This window comes from Dicentrarchus labrax, unplaced genomic scaffold (assembly GCF_905237075.1).
Source record: "Dicentrarchus labrax unplaced genomic scaffold, dlabrax2021, whole genome shotgun sequence".
In the NCBI taxonomy this organism is placed as follows: Eukaryota; Metazoa; Chordata; class Actinopteri; family Moronidae; genus Dicentrarchus; species Dicentrarchus labrax.
This window is the reverse complement of record NW_026136705.1, coordinates 2,949,576-2,972,210: the sequence shown is the minus strand read 5'-3', so window position 1 is coordinate 2,972,210 and position 22,635 is coordinate 2,949,576. Positions and strand designations below refer to the sequence as shown.

General features: G+C 37.7%; 2 protein-coding genes across 2 annotated transcripts; one reads left to right on the top strand and one right to left on the bottom strand.

The window, feature by feature from the left end:
* The first annotated feature begins 893 nt into the window (after positions 1-893).
* LOC127363687 (serine protease 1) lies at positions 894-7,328 on the top strand. Its single transcript, XM_051400482.1, has 6 exons — positions 894-1,043; positions 2,386-2,406; positions 3,303-3,456; positions 3,832-4,088; positions 4,177-4,310; positions 4,962-7,328. The coding sequence occupies exons 1-6, from the start codon at positions 986-988 to the stop codon at positions 5,382-5,384; spliced, it is 1,047 nt and encodes a 348-aa protein (XP_051256442.1). The 5' UTR covers positions 894-985; the 3' UTR covers positions 5,385-7,328.
* A 6,444-nt stretch (positions 7,329-13,772) lies between these two features.
* On the bottom strand, positions 13,773-16,151 carry LOC127363702 (complement C1q-like protein 4). The gene is made up of 3 exons (XM_051400508.1): positions 16,031-16,151; positions 15,209-15,334; positions 13,773-14,415 (listed from the first exon to the last, which is right to left on the bottom strand). Exons 1-3 carry the CDS (start codon positions 16,119-16,121, stop codon positions 14,141-14,143), a joined length of 492 nt encoding a protein of 163 aa, XP_051256468.1. The 5' UTR covers positions 16,122-16,151; the 3' UTR covers positions 13,773-14,140.
* Between the last annotated feature and the right edge of the window lie 6,484 nt (positions 16,152-22,635).

Sequence of the window (22,635 nt, the reverse complement as noted above, 5' to 3'; positions counted from 1 at the left end):
TTCACACTAAATTAAATATTGATTTTAACTGTGTCACATTGCATGATTGAGTGCCAGGCACTAGTCCTAAAGCTTTGAATAGGTGTATTTGAAATGTGTTTAGAAGATATGTGGGTGTGTTTGCCCTCTCTCTCTCTCTCTCTCTTTAAGGTACAGGGGGCAGAAAGATGAGATTCTTGGCCGACACGTCCTTGTGCAATCCAGTAAACAAGTGACGTCATGCACCTGCTCACATGGCTGGAGGGTGACACGTAAGGTATTGAGAAAAAACATTTAAAAGCCTTGTCTTGTTCTAGTGTGATTGGTTTTGAAGACTTTCTTGTGACTTTTGGGAAACTCTGGGTGACTTTATGTTTGACTAAGCTGGCTTTCTTTCACAATTATAAAATATTGAGGTGTTTCCACTTATTCTGGTGGATTATACTTACAGAAGTCAATCTCTCCAACGGTCTAGAGTCAAAAACGAGGTCCAGGTGTAAAAACTGGATTAAGTTGAAACAGTTAACAATTAAACATCCTGTATTATTAGTTACCACCAATGTAAGTGACTAAATGTCATTCCAGGAAACAAATATTTGTATACTTGTACCAAAATCTGCATACAAAATAAGTGGTTTTTCCCAATAAAAGATTTTAAGGAGTGGCTTTGTGATTTGTCTGAGCATTATAAGGTCACTGTGCTAGATAAACTTGTAAGATATGAGGCCTGTGGGACTGAAATCTCAAAGAAAACAGCCATGTACAATGTCTGATTCAGTTCTTTTAAAGCAGGAAAGAGGAAATACAGATCAACACAAGACAAACATGTTTGACTTGATGCTCATCCGGAGCTTCTTAAACCTTGAGTTATGGTAGGTGGAGAGGTCGGTCAAAGGCAGAAGTAATTATGATGGTTTAATGGAAGGAATTTAACTCTGGGTGGAGCTAAGTACTGAGAAATAAGGTATTTAAACTTGAGAACGAAGTGAACGAGGCGCAGGTTAAAATGGCTCTCTACCAGTTTCTGTGTGGTTTAACTGTGGTGATCATTCTTTCATCCAAAGGTAAGATAACAAATGTTTCTTATTACTTGGCTCATATCGAAGGTGGAGGAAGCACAAGACGGACAAAAAAGGGTCAAAGCAATCCTCCCGACTGGGTTGAAACAGCAGAAATTGTAGGGTTATCTTTATTTTCTTACCTTTTTAAATCACAGAGCAAATATTTCATCTTTTAGAAAAATTATAATGCAATCAAAAACGCTTGTGCGTGTAAAAGCTAATCAATTAATGTCACTAAAGAGTGCCTGTAATCAGTTGCTTCATGTGAAATACCCTCTTTTTTTTTTACCAATAATTTAGATTCCTGTCTTCTCTATTTTAAACAAAAATTAATTAAGGACAATAATTTACAAAGACGGGAACTTCCTCCTCGCCCTCAAAGCACACTGGGTGTCCAACAGGTTCTTAACTATTTATGTACTGATCACAAAAAGGGATAGTTCATGTTGGAGTGAAAGCATATTTGCACAAAAGGTTGCTCAGTTCTACCGAAATAAAACCAGTTGAGGCAGTTTTCGTGTCAACTTTGGACTACAGGGATGTGATTTATACACAATGTCCTCAACTCTTAAACTTCTAGATTCACTTATTTCCGCTGATGTCTGCTCTACACATTGTGTTTTATATGATAGGGGTTTGATTGGGTGGTCTTATCTCCAAAAGAGATATAATAGAATTGCTTCGTCACTCAGATCAGACCTGCTCTGCTCACTGACTCTTGCTTCCACTAGATAGGTCTGAAAGTGGAAAGACTGCTTTTAATTTTAGTACAGGTGACTTGTAATTGTTTACAATTTAATTATCTTAATTTATTAAATTATCTCCCCTAATTGGAAACTTTTAAACTTTTAACTTATTATTGGTTTATTGTGGTATAGTCTTTTGTTACTGCCGTTTTTTTTAATTTACTCAATGTCTGTAAATGAGGATCACCCCTCATTGATCTCTGGAGTATAAATATTTACTTACTTACTTGTCTTATTTGGATCCCCATTGGCCACTAGGCTACCAAGGTAACAACTAGTCTTCCAGGGGTCAAAATAAAGGTTGAATGAATGTATTTTACTTTTTCTCATAGTGTCCGTTTGTGTAATTGTCCTATTTTTTCATGAAAGTGTTGAATTCTTTTGTTTTATTTGCTGAGAACAATTAGAAGTGAGGTATTTTATGAGACATACAGAGGTGAAGATGTAACATTAAAAGTGAAACAGAAGTGGATCTGAGTGGGGTTTAATGGAGATTTTAGGACGTAAACTCTATAATTAACTTCAGCCTTTTAAGTTTGGTTCTGTGTGCTATCAAATGTTTGTTATCACCTGAAGATGTTCTGTGCTCTACATTTCAGATTGTCACTCACAGCAGCCAAGTAAGAACCCAAGTTTTTCAACTTTTGCTCCCTTCTGTCATCTATAAAAAGAGTTTATATATATATATATATATATATATATATATATATATATATAGAGAGAGAGAGAGAGAGAGAGAGAGAGAGAGAGAGAGAGAGATAGTACTGACCTCATGCATTTCAGCAACAAGGAAGCACTCCTGTCTGTCATCTGTCACCACAGACCTCGGCACATACAGTACAATGCAATAATAAATCTGCATTTAGGTGAAAACATTTGATGTTGAATTCACTTCTACCAGCTGAAATTATAAAACTGACAAACTGTTGTATGGTAAAGAATTCCTATTTTCTAGTAATATAAAAACTCCCATACATGCATATTTTTATATTTATAGAGCAAAATGTAAAGTTCAAGGTGTGCTCAGCTCCAAAACTGACTTTGAAGACTGTCTGACTGGAAAAACTGAGAAAAGTTTGTTCAAACGTTTGATGACTGGAGGGCACATCATCCTGACAAGCAAACTCTCTAAAGGAGGAAGTAGTGTGACGTTCTTGTGCTGCATTCCCGTCATATGGGAGTTAACTTAATGACCAGTTTCCTTGTAGACACCGTTCACATCAACATCAAAGTCGTACAGTCCAACTGGGAAACTGGGCATCATCTGAAACCTCCAATACGTCCGAGCTAAAAACCAACATCAAACTTGCTATTTTGTCAATGGACAGTTTTTTTAACCCCAAAACACAACCAACTCTGAAGTGAACAGTAAACAATCACGATGGGCTTTTCTCTAATCTTAAGCAAGTCATTTTCACATCTTAACTACAATTTTAAAAGGCAGACGTGACATATTTGGTCGTTTTATGTATTTTGTGGCATATTCTCCATCTTTAACCCTCCTTTCTTCTGCTAGAATGTGGCGTTGCTTCGAGTAACACCAGAATTGTGGGAGGTCAAGATGCACCTCCAGGAAGTTGGCCCTGGCAAGTCAGTTTAGACTCTGGTCAATGCGGAGGATCCCTAATTACCGACCAGTGGGTGCTGACAGCTGCTCACTGCATAACAGAGTAAGTACTTTCACCTACTTTTAAAGGAAGGATTTCACCTCCTCCCATCCTCGATGATCAAAAATGTGTCATTCGTGTTTACTCACTTTGGACCCACTTATTACAGCAGGTCTGATTTAATTTCAACAAACTGATCAAAATGATAAAGAAATAACTAACTAAAAAGTCTGAATTCATACTTTGTCAGGTCTGTCCGCGAGACAACAAGCTTACAACTTTTAAAATGCTTGTTTTCTTGTCTGATTATCCGGATAAATATGTTACTACCAGGTGAAAATGGGGGTCAAAAACTCACTCATTTGTAAATCAGTGTATTCTGTGGAAGTTCTCTGGACATTGAAAATTTAACTATTTCACTTCTTTCTCATCAAAAAGTGACAACATAGAGGTTCATCTGGGACGCCAAAGCCAGTCAGGTCCAAACCCCAATGAAGTGTCTCTGGAAGTCGTTCAGACCACGTGCCATCCTGCATACGATTTACTGAGCAGCAACAACGACATATGTCTTCTGAAGTTGTCGGCCCCTGTGAACTTAACCGACAACATATATCCGATCTGCTTGGCCTCAGCAAACAGCACCTTCCACACCGGGGTCAACAGCTGGGTCACTGGTTGGGGTCAAACTGGTAACGGTAAGCTCAAAGATGATCAAAGCAAGAGTTTGTAGTAGTAGTACCTTGATGAAATACAATTAATACAGATTGAAATATCTCCAATTAGGTTCCTTGTCTGACATCCTTCAGGAGGTGAATGTACCGATAGTGGGAAACAATGAGTGCGAATGCGCCTATTATGATATCACAGAGAACATGATCTGTGCCGGGCTCAGAGCTGGAGGGAAGGATGCATGTCAGGTGACCCTCCACTTTTTGTATGTTTGTTATGTAATGCCTTGTTGACTCCCCGGGGGAGAAATGTACTTTACGAGGAGGTGTGAGAGGTAAGCGGCAGAAGAGTGTCCTAGGAGTGTGTACTTATATGTCTTCCAGTTTCAGTTACATGGCAGATTTTATGTCGAGAGGGCTGGTTGCCGAAGATAAGACAAAATGAAAAAATCTTACTTCACATCCCAGAAATGTGCCTGCAGATGATGCACAAAATGTTTACTAGCTTGTCTTTGTCTCCCAGAAACCATTGTCAATTTTGGCATCACTAGTTTTAGTCACAGTTGAGTTATTCCTAGTTTCAGATAGTTATCTTAATATTAACTTACCTTAGTTTTCATGGTTTCTCCCAGTTGTTTTGCTGCTGGTTCTTTGTTTAAAAAACTGTTAAAATTACATTAAAAAATTCTGGAAGTGATTGATGCAACAGATCAACTGAGCTAAATCAACTTCTGAAGAATATATATTTTTGGGATTCTGTTTTACAAATCAACATATGAAGGTTGTTAAATAAGACAGTAATTGGTTCATATGTTCCTTTATGCTTGAGCAGGGTGGATGCTTCCTCTAAAAGATATATCTTGTCCTATCCCAACAACTATCATCTGTTTCTCGCCACAGGGAGACTCAGGAGGGCCGCTGGTGACCAAGAACGGTCCTATCTGGGTCCAGAGTGGAGTTGTGAGTTTTGGTGAGGGCTGTGCCAAACCCATGACTCCAGGAGTTTACACCCGTGTGTCCCAGTACCAGGACTGGATCAGCAACATCACTGGCAGCAGCAAACCCGGCTTTGTTACCTTCACCTCCACAGGAGTCGACAGCGACCTAAACTTTACCTGTCCAACATCGCCACCCAGAACCACCACAACTACCAGCACCCAATCATCTCCGTCGACAACTCCCATCACTGTCGTCACTGTCACAGACGACGACGGCAGTATCTTCGGCAGTGGTGAAAGCGTGATCCACTTCTCCTACTTCACTCACTTCGTCTCACTCTGCGTTCTTGTTCTTTCGCTCTATGTGCTGGTTGGTGACGCGTAACTGTTGTCTCTCCCGAAGAGTGTCGTTCCCTGTGTTTTCTTTTAATGTAGAAAACAAAGTAAAAATACCGAATTTGAAAAAACTGGGATTGTCAACGACAAAACAAATCCTTTTTATGATTTTATATTAGGGGTGTTGAGTTACTCTTTAAATATTATGTTGAATCGTGGAAAGTTAATTTTTTAGATGGTTGGGTTGACACACTAAGATAATTGTTAATAATCTACAATAAACTTTGATTCAAATTTGGTATTGTCTTGTGAAGAAATGTTGTAATGTTTTATAATGAAAATTCAATTTTATTCAATGAACATAGGTATTTATTTTCCTAATTTTTGGCCTCTTGGGGGCAGCAGGCTGAAAGGACAACAAGCTGTAAATGCACTGACGAACTGTGTCCTAATGAAGATGTAACAAACCCATTAGAAACAATTGCCTATTTACACACTGAGCAGAGCAAGATTAACTTCTGTAGTTACTAGTTATATTACAGATTGTCCATTAAAAAGAAAATATAATATTAAAAGTTACAGTTCAAAACCTTTTTGGCTTGTGACTCTGTGACTATGAGAAGTTAGCATTTCCACCAAAGAGATTTCCTTTCTAAACTACCCATAGTTTCATTTAAACTTAGATTAACTGATATGTTTTGGGATTTTTTAGGCCACTTGGGAGCAGCGGAAACAAGTTGTGAACATTGACATGTGGCAAAGTTGCTTACTTACATATCCAGCAGTTACAGAACAACATTATCATTCATTTGGAGTCGTGTTTCTGGCCTTCACCTGATGAATGTAAGTCTAATATTCTCTCTTTTTAGCTCTTTTTGGTCTTACCAACTCAGTAAGGGTACATTTTCACTAGCTTGTCTTTAATTTTGTCTGTCTGCTGTTTGGTGTTGGTACAGTTGCTTCATTAGAGCTTTATTAAGCTTTAAACAGCTGTATCTGGTTGTGTGGTTGTTGACAGCAATGAGACCAAAACAGTTAATTTGAAGGCTATCAAAATCAAAACAATGAGCTGAAAGATGCTAAAACGCTCTGTAGTGCTGAGGGGAACTGCAGAGTCGCTGCTAAATTTCTGTGGGTTCATCACATCAAGAAACTCCTTTTATTTATTACTGCAGCTTTGAACTAAGATTTAAAGAAATGAACGCTTGATAACTTACATTTTGCCAAAAGGTGTGCAGCACTACACAGAAAATGTGGCACGATCTCTATGATAGTTTGAAAATTCCCACATAAACTGGCTGCCTATATCTGGTTTGTTTTCCTACTCTATTATTTCCCCTGGAGTTCCTCAGAGGATTGTACGCGGTCTCAAACACACACACACACACACACACATATACCTGTTAACCTGGCAGAGAAGTGCAACTCATCTCCCCGGGCCAGCAGGATCAATCAGGTGAGAAATTACATGCACTGATTCCAAGTGTGTTTGGTGTGTGCATATGTATTGTCCCCCGCTCTGATTGTGTGTGTAGACATGTGACTTTGGGTATTTGTAGATCAGATTGCACTTAAATGCCTTTTAAGGTTCACAAACTTCCTCTGAAATTAAGCTTAATTGGTTCAAATGTACCATTATTTTTCATTTCCTTTCACTGTTTTAATTTTAATTTTCAAATATCCACACATGAATGCAACCACTGTCCCCAACAGGCCACTGTACATAATTTGTGACAAACCTGCACTCCAATATGTTCTGGGTGGCTGATCAGAAAACTAACTAGCAAGCAGCCTGAAGCAACAGAAACAGTCTCATTGTTATTCTGTGGCTGTGATGGTGTATTATTATTTTAGTCTCAGTGGGGTAAATTGTGTGTTTATGGACTTTTCTCACACTGTAGCTCACTGAGAACAACACAAAGATGACAAAAAGCAAATCTGACTCAGGGGAGATAAATATCCTCCTGAAAATAAATTTGATTTCTTGCTCTGATGTACTCCCTTTTGCTTCTTTCTTCATGAGCAATATTACTCATTTTCATGACACTGAAACTTCTTTTTTACCAGTATCTTTTTCTATCTGTCCAGAGGCTTTGCAGTGAAACATTACAATTGTGTCCCTGTTGTCCATTTTCATTGCTTTTGAGTGCTCCTTTTTAAATGCTTTCTTACATAATGGGCCTCTTTTGAAAATTAAAGAGAAAAACGAAGCTCAAAGAAGAGAAAATTGGACAAAAAAAGAATATGTACCTGCAATATATCTTAAACAAAGCTTGTTGAACATTTTCTTTTCATCACATTAGTGCAAAGAGCAGAGCCAGAAGAAGAAAAGAAGAAAAACAATGACCCTGTAAGAAAGTCAGGCACGAAAAGCCAATTAAGAGAGAGAACACTGTGCCTCTTAAGTGGCATTTATCAAGAAAAATACAGTGAAATGTTTTACTACTGACATTACTTGACATAATGCATCTGACAAAAACATTGGATATAATTTGATCAAACAAGAGAAGGATGGATAATGGAGAACTGTAGGAGTTTGGTACCTCTTAAGTTCATCTTTTTTATGAAAAATTAGCATAAATGTCTGGACATAATTACATACTGTCCATCCTACGTTCGCCACAGTAGAAAATACCCACACAATTAACCTGTGCAGCGTTTATATTGCTCAAATCAGAATGTCAGGAACTTGTGAAAAGATCCTTTAATGGAAGAAGTCCAAAATATAGAATAAGAGAGAAGTAGTGTTTCAAATAACAAAAACAAATGAAGTATGTGGAAAATCACTGCAGCAGTGAATGACATCAGTTCAGAGGTTGCATAAAATAGTGGTCACACCAGGAAAATTAGGCAGATTTGTGCACACAAAGACTAAAACACCAGTGAACAATTAATTAAAGCCAGGGTTAAAACAGCTAACAAATATTAAACCAAAACAGAGCTAAAACACCAGTAAACATTCCCTAAAGCAGGAGTAAAGATACAGTGAGCAGTGGACCAAACCAGCATTGAATATTGCACAAAAACACCAGTGAATATTGGGGCAAAAATGGGGCAAAGACATAAGTGAATAATGGTCTAAAACTGGACTGAAACATCACTGAAAATTGGACCGAAACAGGGCTGAAACAGCAATACAACCGCAGAACACCGGACTATAACGAAACGTGAATAATAGACTGAAAGAGGACTGAAGCATTGGTGAATTTTACACCAAACCAGAGCTAAAACACCAGTAAACATAGCCTAAAACAGGGTTAAAGAGAGTGAATAACTGGACTAAAACATGACTGAAACATTGGTGAATATTAAACTGAACCAGGGCTAAAACACCGGTAAACATTGGACTTATAACTGTCCAATTACCATTGCAAAAGCAGGATAAACAGACACCAATGACACCTCACTTTTACAACACTATAAACAGCAGCACACTGCGGAGCTTGTTGCAGTTCTGTATCAGTGCTGACTCACTGTTTATGTGTAATGACTCATGGTGAAGTTAAGATGCTGCCATTGTTAGTGAGCTTCTGTTGCACCTCTGCACCTCATTGCTGTTACACAACCTAATGTCAGTCTTTGTGGATTGTTACACTTAAATAGGTATAAATGGCGTTATGATTTCCAGGAGTTGTAATAATAGTAATGGTAGTAGGAAACCCTGAAATATTCTGTTGAGTAATATAAAAATAATTTGATGATGCAGAGTTATCCTTTATGAGGATAAAAATAGGGCTTAATGGCTGCTCAATGCACATTTTCATTGAAATTTCTTACATATTTTACTTGAAATTGTGAACATTTAGTAGTAGAAGTAGTTGTAGTAGTAGTAGAAGGTGCCATTGTTCTATAGCAGCCATTACACTGTGCAATCAAGACTTACTTCATGATAAGTAATAGGAAAAGATTGGTCTTTCATACTTTGGTTTACCTTCGCAGCTCTTGTGTTGGAAGATCCCGAGTCAGAGCAGGTAACTATTAACAGTGACGGGTGCAGCAGTTGTATAACTTGCACTTGCGGGACTATTAGTCTTAGTAGTAGCTGTAACAGCCACAGTAGTGACTGAATCATACAGTTCACTTCCTATTCCCTAAACTCATCCTCCAGAAACGTCTCATGAACTCTGAATATAATGTAGGCAGCTGTGTTGTCGCGGTTTCCTACATTTCCTCTGGGTAGAAAATCCTCAGAGCCGTATCTGACTCAGCACTTAGTCACTATCCATTGGATGTGTGTGTGTGTGTGTGTGCGTGTGTTTGCACTTATAAATGTGGAAGGGAGTTTGTATGTGTGAGATTCAACTGGCTGTCTTCCTTCTTTTCACCCTCCCACCTAAACTTTATTCTCCATCTTTGGTTGCCTTCTTTTATTTCTCTATAAGCGTGGACAGTGTGGTCTTGTTTATCTGTATTTGTGGGGTCCTGACCTCAGGGGACACTCACGGCGTTTAGGGTCCAACAACTTTGTGGGGACCAGCACTTTGGTGAAACACTTAATGGCTGTTGAAGCAAAAAAAAAGCCAGTTAAGGACTGTAGCTGAGGCAGCAAAGAGGAAGATTAAAACAATTTACTCTTGTGTCTCTCAAACACAACTCCACACACATTTTACACCATCCAAAGCCTTAAATTAACTCCAGTACATTGAGAACTCTGCTGCTCGTCTGCTCACACACACCCGCACCCATGACCACATCACCCCTGTCCTCCAGAACCTCCACTGGCTCCCGGTCCCACAACGAACTGGTTTGATGTTGATTGGTTAGCTAGTTTTTTGCTAACATTAGTTAACTTAAGATGTGGAATAAATATATATGTGGTTCTCCTTTCAACACGAGTCTGGCAAGTACAGTGTGTACAGGAAATCAGGTTTCTGATTGAGGCTTGCTCGACTCTTATTGGACCACATAACAAAAAAGGGGCGGGACTTTGGTTTATGACCAAATACCTGCACAACAACTGACATTCCCATCAGCTTCAGCTGGACTTAACTAGTGATAATTAGTGCCATTTTTAGCATACTAACATTTAAATAAGTTGTGACCTTCATATAAGAAGGGATCATTTGAAGCTTCCCTTCTGCTCAGCTAGATATTGATAAGGTCTGTCATAAGGGAAGGAAGGGAAGGGTGGAGGAAAATGTAAAATAAATATATTTTGAAATTATATGTTTTTGCCCTTGAAGGAAGTTGGAGGAGAGTTAGTGTGAAAGTAGAATAAATCCTCTGTGGGTTTTTTTCCTCTTCCTTTAATCTGGTAATCTTTCTCTTTTTTTTTTTTTTTTGGTTTCTCTTGCAATCATTTTTTGATATTTCAAACCTCATTTTATTCTCTCACCCACTTTTCCTTTATTCTTAATTCCTCCTCTACTCTTTATCATTTTATCTTACTATCAAATTTCCCTCCTCCCACAAATTTAATTTTTTTTAAATCTTGGCTCTATTTCTTTCCCATATTTCTCATTCCTTAGCTTTACTTTATCACTTCTACCCCGGTTCGGTTAAAACAATTTGACACTACGTGGGTCATCCAAGTGGGAATTGGATTATCTTCACTGTAAAATGAAGCTGCATCAGTTGGGGGAAAGGAAACCTCCCAGAGGGTCGGTTTCAATTTAGCACGAACAAAGCTGAGATGAGTATCATTTATTCCAGATTTATGTGGAATTTGTGTCATGTTCCTAAATTGTATTTCATGTGAGATAAGACTGCTAGAGGGAGGCTTCAGAAGAAATTGGCTTATGTGGATATTTCATCCAAATCTGATCTGTAAAACAGTCCACAATGCAGATAAGTGGCTGCAACAGTGGATGTTCTTTGAACCCCACGTGGTTCCCATTGAGTAGACTGATAGGAGGTTTCACTGCATTAACAGAGAGAGAGAGGCTGATATAGACTGTACGGTAGGTGTGACTTCCCTTATGATGAACAGACGCCCCAAACAAACATTTACATTCACCTCAATTCAGAAAGTCGTCCTCATTTTGTATCAGAAACCATATACTGTATTTTTATATGTCCAGGTTTTAACACATTGATGTTAATGTGTTGTCCACCTTTAATGTTTATGTTATGTTCTTGATTAAATTTGTTTTCCTATTTAAAAAGCTACAAAAACAGTATCTTATTGCTTTTTGTGACACACATTTGTGCGCTTGTAAACTATGTACAATACAAACACACAAGTTTTTATTGTTGTTTTATAGGGTTGAATTTAAAACATTTGTTGTTATTAAAGTTTTCAAACTGTTTTTTATAAATGTTTTACCCTTTGGCCACTTGGGGGCAGCAGAACAAGCTGTGAACTTTATTCCAGCAGTGTGACTCCCAGCAGACACCTGACAACACTACTCTACCATATTGCTATATAGATAATGTTTCGATTAATTGTGCAGCCCTATTTAATTTGTACAAAAATGAAAGTGTAAGAAAGACACTTTGCAGATTTATGAATAATTATGAGCTGGAATATTTCCTGGAGGGGAGCAGTGACTTTCTGGAGTGTAGTTTTAGACTTTGTTTTTGCTGGTAGGCAGATTTGTTAACTTTGGACTGAGTGTTTTTCCTTGTTTGCAGTCTTTGTGCCAAGCTAATTGGCTGACAGTGGTATAACTTCTCATCTCTTGGAACTATTCCTTTAGGTATCCAAAAATATTGTTGTTGTTGAAGCTTCCAAAGAAGGAAAAAGACACAAACAAAAACTATTCAAACAGTGGAAGGAGAGTGTTTTCAGTGATTCATTTTATGTTGTGTAGTTTCCTTTTAGGTTGTATGAATATCTGCATAAAAAACATTTCTTATTTTAACATAATACATAGTACAATGCCAGAAGTCTGAATTATATTAAAAGTTTTTTTTCATTTCAATGAATCTTATGCATGACCAAAATTAGTTCAGGATATCAGTTTTGTTTACCTAAAAATGTATATCTGTTAAGAAATGACCCCATTTATTCTCTATATATTATTTATGTATGTTTGCCCTTTTAGTAAATGTTACCCGTAGATGAAAAACTTATATTTTCTCTAAAAGAGAGACAAATATGATGGATGTAATGACAATGTGCTGTGATGAATAGCAAATGTTTGTACAAAGAAGGGTTTTATTTGTCCAAGCAGTGAGAACATTTGCTTTAGCCTCTACTTTGCATCAAAAGTGGCTTGTGTTTATTGGCATTAGAGTGAAAAGTATCAAAATATTGTACGTATTTTAAATCTCTTTTAAGACAACCATTCCTGTTTTGATATCTTATTCATTCTGTATTGTTGTGTTGTATTCATAAACTCTCATTTGTTAACATGTTATGCTCTTTTTCTCATCTATACTTGTTGTATGATGGTGTACTTACATTTGACACTGTTTTGTTTTGTCCATTTTGCCCGCTTTGGGTTGTTTCCAATTCAACATCGACCATCTCTAAATTATTGAGGATACTATTTTTCTTTGCACCACATGCAGGAAACCTCTCTTAAATGTGGTTTTAACATTGGTTGGGACCACGGTTTGGTTAGTTTAGCAATATCTTGGTTTGGTCTTTGTCAGTGTCGCCAATATTTCACCAATGTACCATGTACACCGATCAGCCATGACATTATGAGGGCTGACAGGTGAAGGGAATGACACTGATTATCTGGTTATCATAGCTCCTTTCACTGGGTCGGATATATAAGGCAGCAAATGAACATTATGTAACCAAAGTTGAAGCAGGAAAAATGGGCAGCGTGAAGATTTGAGCAACTTTGACAAGTCCCAAACTGTGATGGTTAGACGACTGGGTCAGAACATCTCCAAACCTGCAGCTCTTGTGGGGTGTTCCCAGTCTGCCGTTGTCAGTACCTATCAAAGGTGGTCCAAGGAAGGAACAACGGTGAACCATAGACAGGGTCATGGGGGGCCAAGGCTCACTGATGCACACTGGGAGTGAAGGCTGGCCCGTGTGGTCCGATCCAACAGACAAGCAACTGTAGCTCAAACTGCTGAAACAGTTCATGTTGGTTCTCCAATGTCACCAATAACAAAAAAAGGAAACAGATATTGTGGTTTGGGTTAAAGTTATTTCTTTGTTAAGTTTAGGGGACATTTGTCATCATGGTTACAATAATAACCACTTGGTTAAAGGCAGGAGAAAGACTGGTCATGCTTAAATTAAATGAACATTGACTCATTGAAATGTGAAACTAACATTAGTCTATTGTGTTAAAGTACAATGTTTTGTTAAAAAAACATCCACCTTGACCTCCTCCCTATGCAGACTGTCACCTGAATTCCTCCTTTGTTTCTGATAGACAAGAGTCATAACTACTTTAATAGAGTTTGTCAATTGAAGGTTAATATAACAGACCTGATGCTGATTGCAGTGCTGTTAGCCCGAACAATGTTTCTACTTCAACAGTTTCAAAATCAGTTCTAGTCTAGTGCAGAAATACCAGATGACACAATATTCAGATACTCAGTAGATCTTTATTGTTTGCAAGCAAGAGCCATCATCAGAATCACACAGATATGACTGAGGAGAGGCAGTCTCCCCTCAGTTTTTATACTACTTAGACATAACACATATAGCCAACTACAGGATGTACATTATTTCACTCAAGATGTTATTCAACCTTACTTTACTTGTTCTTGACATTTTCTTGGCTTTAAGCACATATATCTATGTATTTAGTTTCCCAACAACATAAAACATTGTAATGTAATGGTGGACTATGCTAGCGAAAGCAGAACAATTTTGGAAAAACTTGATTATAAGAATTTCCCTCACACACAGTCGATGGCATCTGAGATCAGTGAAGTGGAGTCATTGAATTCTCACATTCCACTGACTAGAAAACCACTGAAGGTGGTTGTGCAGCCGGACGCCCACATACGATTTTCTGGACTCAGGCGCACAAACACCTGATCGTTTTCCTTCAGCTGCAGGAATGCTGCATTTCCTGCGTTATCAGCACTGCCTGGGTTCTTATCAAAGGCCTCGACAATGCAGCTGTCACTCTTCATCAGTTTCAGGGCTGATTTAGAATTTGCTCCAGCGTGGTAAAAGAAGGTAAAATAATAATAACCTGCAACAGGAGCTTTGAAGATACCTGAGGAAACAAAAGAGTATTGATCACATTCAAAGGTTTCTGGAAAGCTTTGAGAAAACTAGTGGGGAAAAAAACTTATTTTACCTTTTACCAAGGTTTGAGTGGATCGAATTGAAAGTACAAAGTTAGGGGTGTAACTGAATAGAAATACTATTATTATTGTAAGCATTGGGACAGACATAGATAATGTACTCTGAACAGATAAGAAAAAGTAATATTTTATCAGGTACATGGTTTAAATATTAGATTATTTTGTTACCAATAGGGTGTTGTACCGTTCCTTAGACCTCACTCTTACCATTTGAATTACATGAATCGCTACTCGGTATAAAAATAATAAGGTGGAAGTTCATTAACCAACCCTAGTTTGCAGTTGAACTTGAACGGTTTAATAAATGTTATAGATAGTGAGAAGTTACACCCCTAAAACACAGACCACAGAGAATACTCTCAAACATGTTAAATGAACTGAAATTAAATGGAATAAAATTTAAATTAAAATACATTCAAATCTGCATTTAAGATTGAGACGATTCTCCTGATTGTTTAAACAACAGGTAAGTAAAAGGCAAACAATATAAAGTCATAAAGACATAAATACTAAATATAATTAGAAAATATTGGTTATTGGAGTTTTATTGCTCTGGTATTGAACTGGTAATCAATAGGTAGATTACTGATATGATTTATGGTACACAGATACAGTATATTTATTTAGTATGTAAAATGTGTCAACATAACTCAAACCAAACAGATAGATGATTGTAAGTGTGGCTGCAGGTGATGTATTTACCTGAAGTGCCGTCGTAGGCATTACCAATGTTGGTAATCACTTTGTTGTAAACCACAGTTGTGTCTGCTTCAAAGGGTCCGAAGTTACCACCTTTATCTGCCACTGCAGTGAACATGATCTTTTTACCTATATTTAAAAAAAAGAAAACTTTATATTATGTAATATCTATCAGCAGATAATCAAACAACAGGAGACATTGGAGAGGATGTAGTTTTGAGCTTTAATTCACTTTTTGCAGCCTTTGAGTTTACAGCACAGATCAATAAATACTTATTTGTCTGAATCTTAGTATCAAATGTGTCTCTCTCAACAATCAAAATTTATTAAAAAGTGAAATCAGAGTTTAAATCTCCATTAACTGCAGCTGTTTGATTATCAGCTGAAAGAGATTCAACATCATACCTGTAGAGTTGGCAGAAGTACACACATTCCTTATTTAAGTAGAAGTACAGATAGTTGTGTAAAAAAAGACTTTGGTGAAGTAGAAGTACTCAAAGTATAAAAGAAAAAAGTAGTGTTTGTGTGAAGGACATTTCTATCGGCTGTTTCTGTGCAAAGCAAACTGAAACTTCAAATAGGGAGTCTCTTTCTCTTTCTTTTGTCTGTTTCGACGTGTTACGTCGTTTTCAACATTTTCATTGTGACATCTGTCGTGCGCGATATGCACCGGTCTTTGTGATGTAAAGGCGTGTAATAATGAAAACAAACAAAATGAAAACATTTCGTAGTTCGCCTCATATGTCAGTTAAGTGAGGCCACCAACCTAAAAGTGAATCTGTAATTAATTCTTCATTTGTCTTTAAAGATAAAGTTTCACTCTACCTGCCATCTCTGTTGGTTGGTCACTTCTGTTGGGATGGTCGACAGACTGTTTCTCTCTCGTCCTTGCTGCTTCTCTGAAGCTGTGAATCATAAGATCGCTGATGCTGCTTTTATGCTGTTTTCAAGCACCTCCTTTACCCAGTTCCAGAGAATCTGTAGTGTTGGGAAATGCTTATGGATATATAGATTTCTAACGTATTTAAAACGTGCACCTACTTGTTTGCTGATTTGCAGAAGTTTCACAAGACTATTACTATTATACCATGCATCAACATGAAGTGGAATGATGGAAATATCTTGGTCCACTATCGTTATCCTTCAAATAAACTTGTGTATAAGGTTTTTTTTTTACAGTTTCTGTTTTTGCTGAAATACTGACCCAACTATGAAAAGTAAAAGTATTCATTCTGCAGTAAGATGGTTCTCTGTCACTGTTATACACACCAGACACTGACAGTCAAATACACGACTCAAAACAGGTTTAAGAGGTAAATCAGTTATTTTTCACTGAAGCAAGGTTCGATGTGTAATCTACAAAAAGGCAAACAAGTCCATAAGGGGAAAGGAAAAAAGGCTAATCAAAAGACAGGCAAAAATACAGACAACCAAAGTACATTAACAGGAGAAATACTGCTGTTACTAATAATTAATTTTTAAGATTATATTATTAATAATAATTAATAGTCTGTGGCACACATAGATTTACTTGGGCGGGCCACCGGTATATTAACAGTCAGGGACCCGTTTCAGCATTTTGCAAAGAAACAGAGAGAGAAGTGTTATCTGGTGGATTTGTTTTACAAGCACGGAGCAGGTAAAGCAACAGTTTCGTTAATGCACGGCTCACCTGCCCATTTTTCCTGCTTCTAACACATCAGCTGTGAAGACAAAATGTTCACCTGCTGCCTGATATATCCCACCCACTGACAGGAGACATGATAACCAGATAATCAGTGTTATTCACTTCAGTCAGTGCTCATAATGTAATTGCTAATCGGTGTACATTATTTATGTGTGTTTGCCCTTTTAGAAAGTGTTACTGGGAGATGAAAAAAGTATATTTTCTCTAAAAGAGAGACAAATATGATGGATGTAATGACAATGTGCTGTGATGAATAGCAAATGTTTGTACAAAGAGAGGTTTTATTTGTCCAAGCAGTGAGAACATTTGCTTTAGCTTCAACTTTGCATCCAGATCAATGATAGAAAATAATGGAATAATTCAAATAAAGTTAAAATCAAAGATGAGGCTGTTCTTGGGGAGAAGATGAATTCATTTGAAACTGACCAAAAATAATTCAACAAATCTTAACATCTGATTGGACCTCTGGATTGTGGCTTGTGTTTATTGGCATTAGAGTCAAAAGTATCAAATTATTGTACATATTTTAAGTCTCTTTTAAGAAAACCATTCCTGTTTTGATATCTTATTAATTCTGAACTGAGAAATATTTGAAGATATTACTCAATGTCTGGTGGCACATCTGCAAACCGGTGAACAAGTTAGTGCAGCCCCCATCTCCTTGAGAAATGTATTCTTGTCAGGAATACATTTCTCATTTCTTATGTCATTTGCTGGTGTCACACCTAAATGGAGCCCAGCCTATGGCAACTGCCCCGACTCACTAACGCCTACAATTGCTCGTTGCTGTGGAGTAATCCACCGGTTTATTGTGTGTGACATAATCTGATATATTGGAATATAATATTCATAAGCATGTTTTCATTAGTAATAATAATCCAAACACATCCCCCCCCGAAAAATGTATATAACAGTGACAGAGAACCATTTTTCAGCACAATGAATACTTTACTTTTCATAGTTGGGTCAGTATTTCAGCAAAAACAAAGACAGGGAAAAAAAACATATCAATCAGTACACTTAATGTTGATGCACTTTAAAAAAAGCTACGTAAAATGACTGCCTTATTCCTCAAAAAGCTGTTTGCTGCTGTTGATTTTTAAAATAGTCTGGCGAAACTTCTGTTTCAGCAAACAAGTAGGTGTGCGTTTAAAATACGTTAGAAATCTATTCAGCCATTGAGATTTTCCACACCACAGATTCTCTGGAACTGGGTAAATGAGGCATGTGACAATACAGTATAAGATTCAGACTGATATGTCTTTATTTAACTGTTCTTAACAACATTGTATATCAAGTGTTAAAACTCAAACAATTAACGAATCATGAATTGACAAGTTTACATATTGGCCGGCACCATTTGCAACATATTCCCCTTCTCTACCTTATTTTTGTTGTTTTAGTGTTTAGTCACACAATACTTGCTCTTTTTTTCCACCATGTGTCAAACAGACTGTATGTGTCTGATCTGTTACTTTGTTGATCAGCAGTACGTTTTTTGTTGTTTTTTTAAAGTTTTTTGGGGGGCTTTTATTGCGTTTATGATACTGACAGCTGAAGACAGACAGGAAAGGGGGGCAGAGAGAGGGGATGACACGCAGCAAAGGGCCATAGGTTGGATTCTAACCCTGGGCCGCTGCAGCAAGGACTCAGCCTCAGTACACGGGTCGCCAGCTCTACCCACTGAGCTAACCGGGCGCCACCAGCAGTATGTTTTATAAATTCACCCAAGAATTTTTTCAGGTGAGCCGTGCTTTAACGAAACTGTTGCTTTACCTGCTCCGTGCTTGTAAAACAAATCCACCAGATAACACCTCTCTCTCTGGTTCTTTGCAAAATGCTGAAACGGGTCCCTGACTGTTAATATACCGGCGGCCCGCCCAAGTAAATCTATGTGTGTCACAGACTATTAATTATTATTAAAAATATAATCTTAATAATTAATTATTATTAACAGCAGTATTTCTCCTGTTAATGTACTTTGGTTGTCTGTATTTTTGCCTGTCTTTTGATTAGCCTTTTTTCCTTTCCCCTTATGGACTTGTTTGCCTTTTTGTAGATTACACATGTATCGAACCTTGCTTCAGTGAGAAAGAACTGATTTACCACTAAAACCTGTTTTGAGTCGTGTATTTGACTGTCAGTGTCTGGTGTGTATAACAGTGACAGAGAACCATCTTACCGCAGAATGAATACTTTTACTTTTCATAGGTGGGTCAGTATTTCAGCAAAAACAGAAACTGTAAAAAAAAAACTTATACACAAGTTTATTTGAAGGATAACGATAGTGGCCCAAGATATTTCCATCATTCCACTTAATGTTGATGCATAGCATAATAGTAATAGTCTTGTGAAACTTCTGCATGTCAGCAAACAAGTAGGTGCACGTTTAAAATATGTTAGAAATCTATATAGCCATAAACATTTCCCAACACCACAGATTCTCTGGAACTGGGTAAAGGAGGTGATTGACAACAGCATAAAAGCAATCACCGATCACTGATGTAACAGTTTGAAACTATACAAACAGCTTGTGACACTTTAAATAAAACCATTAAATAAAAAGATGATCTCTTCTGAAGCGTTGATATCAGTTATATTCTTTCTTAACAGCAGATTTTTGTCTCATTACAAGCTGCTCACATCATCCCACGTTACAAAGGCTTGACATTTACGCTTCATTTACGGGAAACGGCTGGTATCTGCGTGAATGTGTCTATATAAATACCGGTTTAAGTGGGAAATTTAATTTTGGCTTAGGGATTTAGTCCTTTCTTCCCCTTTCTTTCATCCCTCGTCTTCTTCCTTTAATCTTCTCCCTCTTCTAAAGGACCAGATTCCTGAAATCCTCCTGTTCCTCTCCAGCAAAGGTTGTTCTTCCCAGCAGATTTAGCTCTTCATCAGAACTGTCAATCTCTCTCTTCAGTGTCTTTGTCTGCTATCAGTGTTAATGCCAGAAAGTGGAGGCTTCCTCTCATGAAGTCTTTTTCTTTAATTGTAAGGACTTAAATAACAAGAACATTCAATTAGAGAGACTTTTCTTGACAATCCCTCAATTATTCACTAAAATATCTGCATATTTTTCCTCAGTTATGCTTCTTAAACCCTAAAATTAAAGGATTTCTTCCTCTGGTCACAATTGCAGGGACACAAACAGAATAAAATATCAGTTGCACATGAATAGCAAAGCAGATAAATTCATAGTACAATAGAATAACTACAGATACCAACATACAGTAGTACACTGTGCGTACTGTACTCTCTGACAAACTCATTCATTAGTTTAACTGTCTGCGGTTACTCTCAAACATTTTCTCAGAAGTCAGCATGGTGGCGTCAGCAGAACACCGGGCCCTTGTCGGTTCTGTGGTTGGTTTCCTCGCAGCTCTTCACACGTTTAATCACACTAATCATAGTTTCTGTGTTTGTCTGTGGCTCATTAGACAAAGCCGAGCACTTGATTGTTTCTGTGTCTTTTTCCTCCGTGAGCATCTGTGAGTTGTGTGTGTGTGTGTGTGTGTGTGTGTGTGTGTGTGTGTGTGTGTGTGTTCAGGCTAATGTACGCACGTTGTTTAACGTTCGCATTGCTTCTTGCATCATTTGTCTCGCTGATTGTCATTCTTTCTGCCACTTGAATAAACAAAAACACACTGAGGTAAAAACATCTTCAGAATGGCTGCAGTTTGGGATCAGGCTAATCGGAGGGGAGTAAATGTGCAGGAAAACATGATAAAGTGCCCTTTAGGGTGCCCTTCTAGTGGAGAAAACATGACAATGTGCTTTATGGGGTGTCCTTAACTTCAAATTCTTGAGCTAATTTTAATTTTAGATCCCCAGTTTTACAACATTGCACCCGCATGCAGTAACATATCAAAAATAAAACAATGGATAAGAAATCCTGCTGTTAGAAACAGACCAACTATGACTTATTTATAACTCTTCATTGTTGATACAGCTCCCAAGCTTTGAGACCAGCTCAGGTAGAAAAAGCCAGAAGAGGATGAAATAAGTCAAGCTGACGTGGTTGGAGAAAAACAAAAAAACAAACAGCAGGGAATCGAAATTTCATGGTGAGAAAGAAAGAGAATAGGTTGAGGTTAGAGAACACTCTCCTGTTATCAGATTTTGTTTTCTTGTCTCACCCACATGCAAATATAAGCAATTTGCATCACCTCTTTCTGTATTTCATCATTGCTTTGTTCAGTCACTGAGTGTGGAAACAAAATAAAAAGGGAAAAGTGCTCCGGCTGCAGCATGTAAATATATAAATGTAATACCTAATGTTGTTTTTTATTTGTCCACAGTGCTTCTTGTTACCTGACAGGCTGAAATCCACTCACTTCAGTGTCTAAACCAAATGTCAAAGACAGTACAGAGAATAGATTGTGTTTGTTGGTTAAAGATGTAAAGTATTATATATATATATCATCCAACACATCCGTCAAGCCGCTCTTACAGAGACTAAACAGGTTGGACTCATCAGTCAGGAAGCCCGATATCAAACTTGCTTTGGCTTTTCATGTCCAAATCCAGGCAAATCTGACAGCTGGCCGTGATGGAAACGACTGAGGAAGACAGATCGAATAAACAAGAGGATGGAGAGTGGAAGCAGGAGGGCTTGATTTTGGAATAAAGCAGAGGATAGGTGAGGGTAAGAGAATAAAGAATAAAGAACAAAGATAAAAGCAAATACCAATAACAATGTACGGTATTTAAAACCATAAGATTGCACAACTAATTACAAAATCATAATGGTCCAGTGTGCAACATATACACGTGTGAAGCCTCCAGTGCACACTGAGAATGGACTTTACATTGAAGTAGGCAGGAAAACTTTATAAATGAACTTAATTCAGCATATTTATAGATTCTACCATTTTTAATGATGTAGTAGGAACAGATGCATATTTAAGGGTATTAATGTGGAAATTGTACTTTGTTTGCAGAAAATAAACATAGCAAACACACATTATTCTCCAAAGATTGTTTGTGTATGTGTTACTACGTGTCTGGAGGGGATCTTTAACATTTACCATGAAAATATTAATCATGCTTTAACTGCCTCGAGTGGATTTTGTGAGAAAAACAATGTCTGAAATGTCTTTGAAAGTTCTGAAAACAGATTTTTCATTTGTCGCATTAGGATTTCCCTAACCCTGAAAAGGTTCCTCCACAGATGCAATAGCTCTTCTACTTCTAATATTGTAGTCCACTGGAGGGACAAATAAAGCCAGAAAAAAGCCAAAATTTGGGTGTAAGTTAGAGCCAAAAACTATGTTTGACTTGTATCTCTGGAGAGAATTTATCATTTTTGTTCCATTCAGATTCAATACAGCCAACATTAGTTTGGAATCAGCATCTTTAACTGCTTTTTGAACTGCAAGTTATTGGGAGAAAAACCCCCAAAAAACACATCTTTCTCACTGTAATGAAGGTTCAGTATCACTGTGGCAACTTTTACCCCTCCTGTTTGTCCCGTGCACCCTGAGAGCTGAAAGTCCCTCCAGGGTTTCTTGGATATCTGCCCAGTGGTCTCCCTTTACCTTCTAATAATCGTTACCAAGCGGCCCTGAGTCACCTCTAGTGGCTCCTCTCGACGTGGAGGAGCAGCAGAGGTGGTCAAGAATCGGTGAGCCCTTCGCCCCAGCACGGAGAGCGTGGCCAGCCGCCCAGAGAAACCTAATTTCAGCTCATTCTTGTATCTGCAATCTCATTCTTTCATCGACCAGAGTCAGAATGAAGA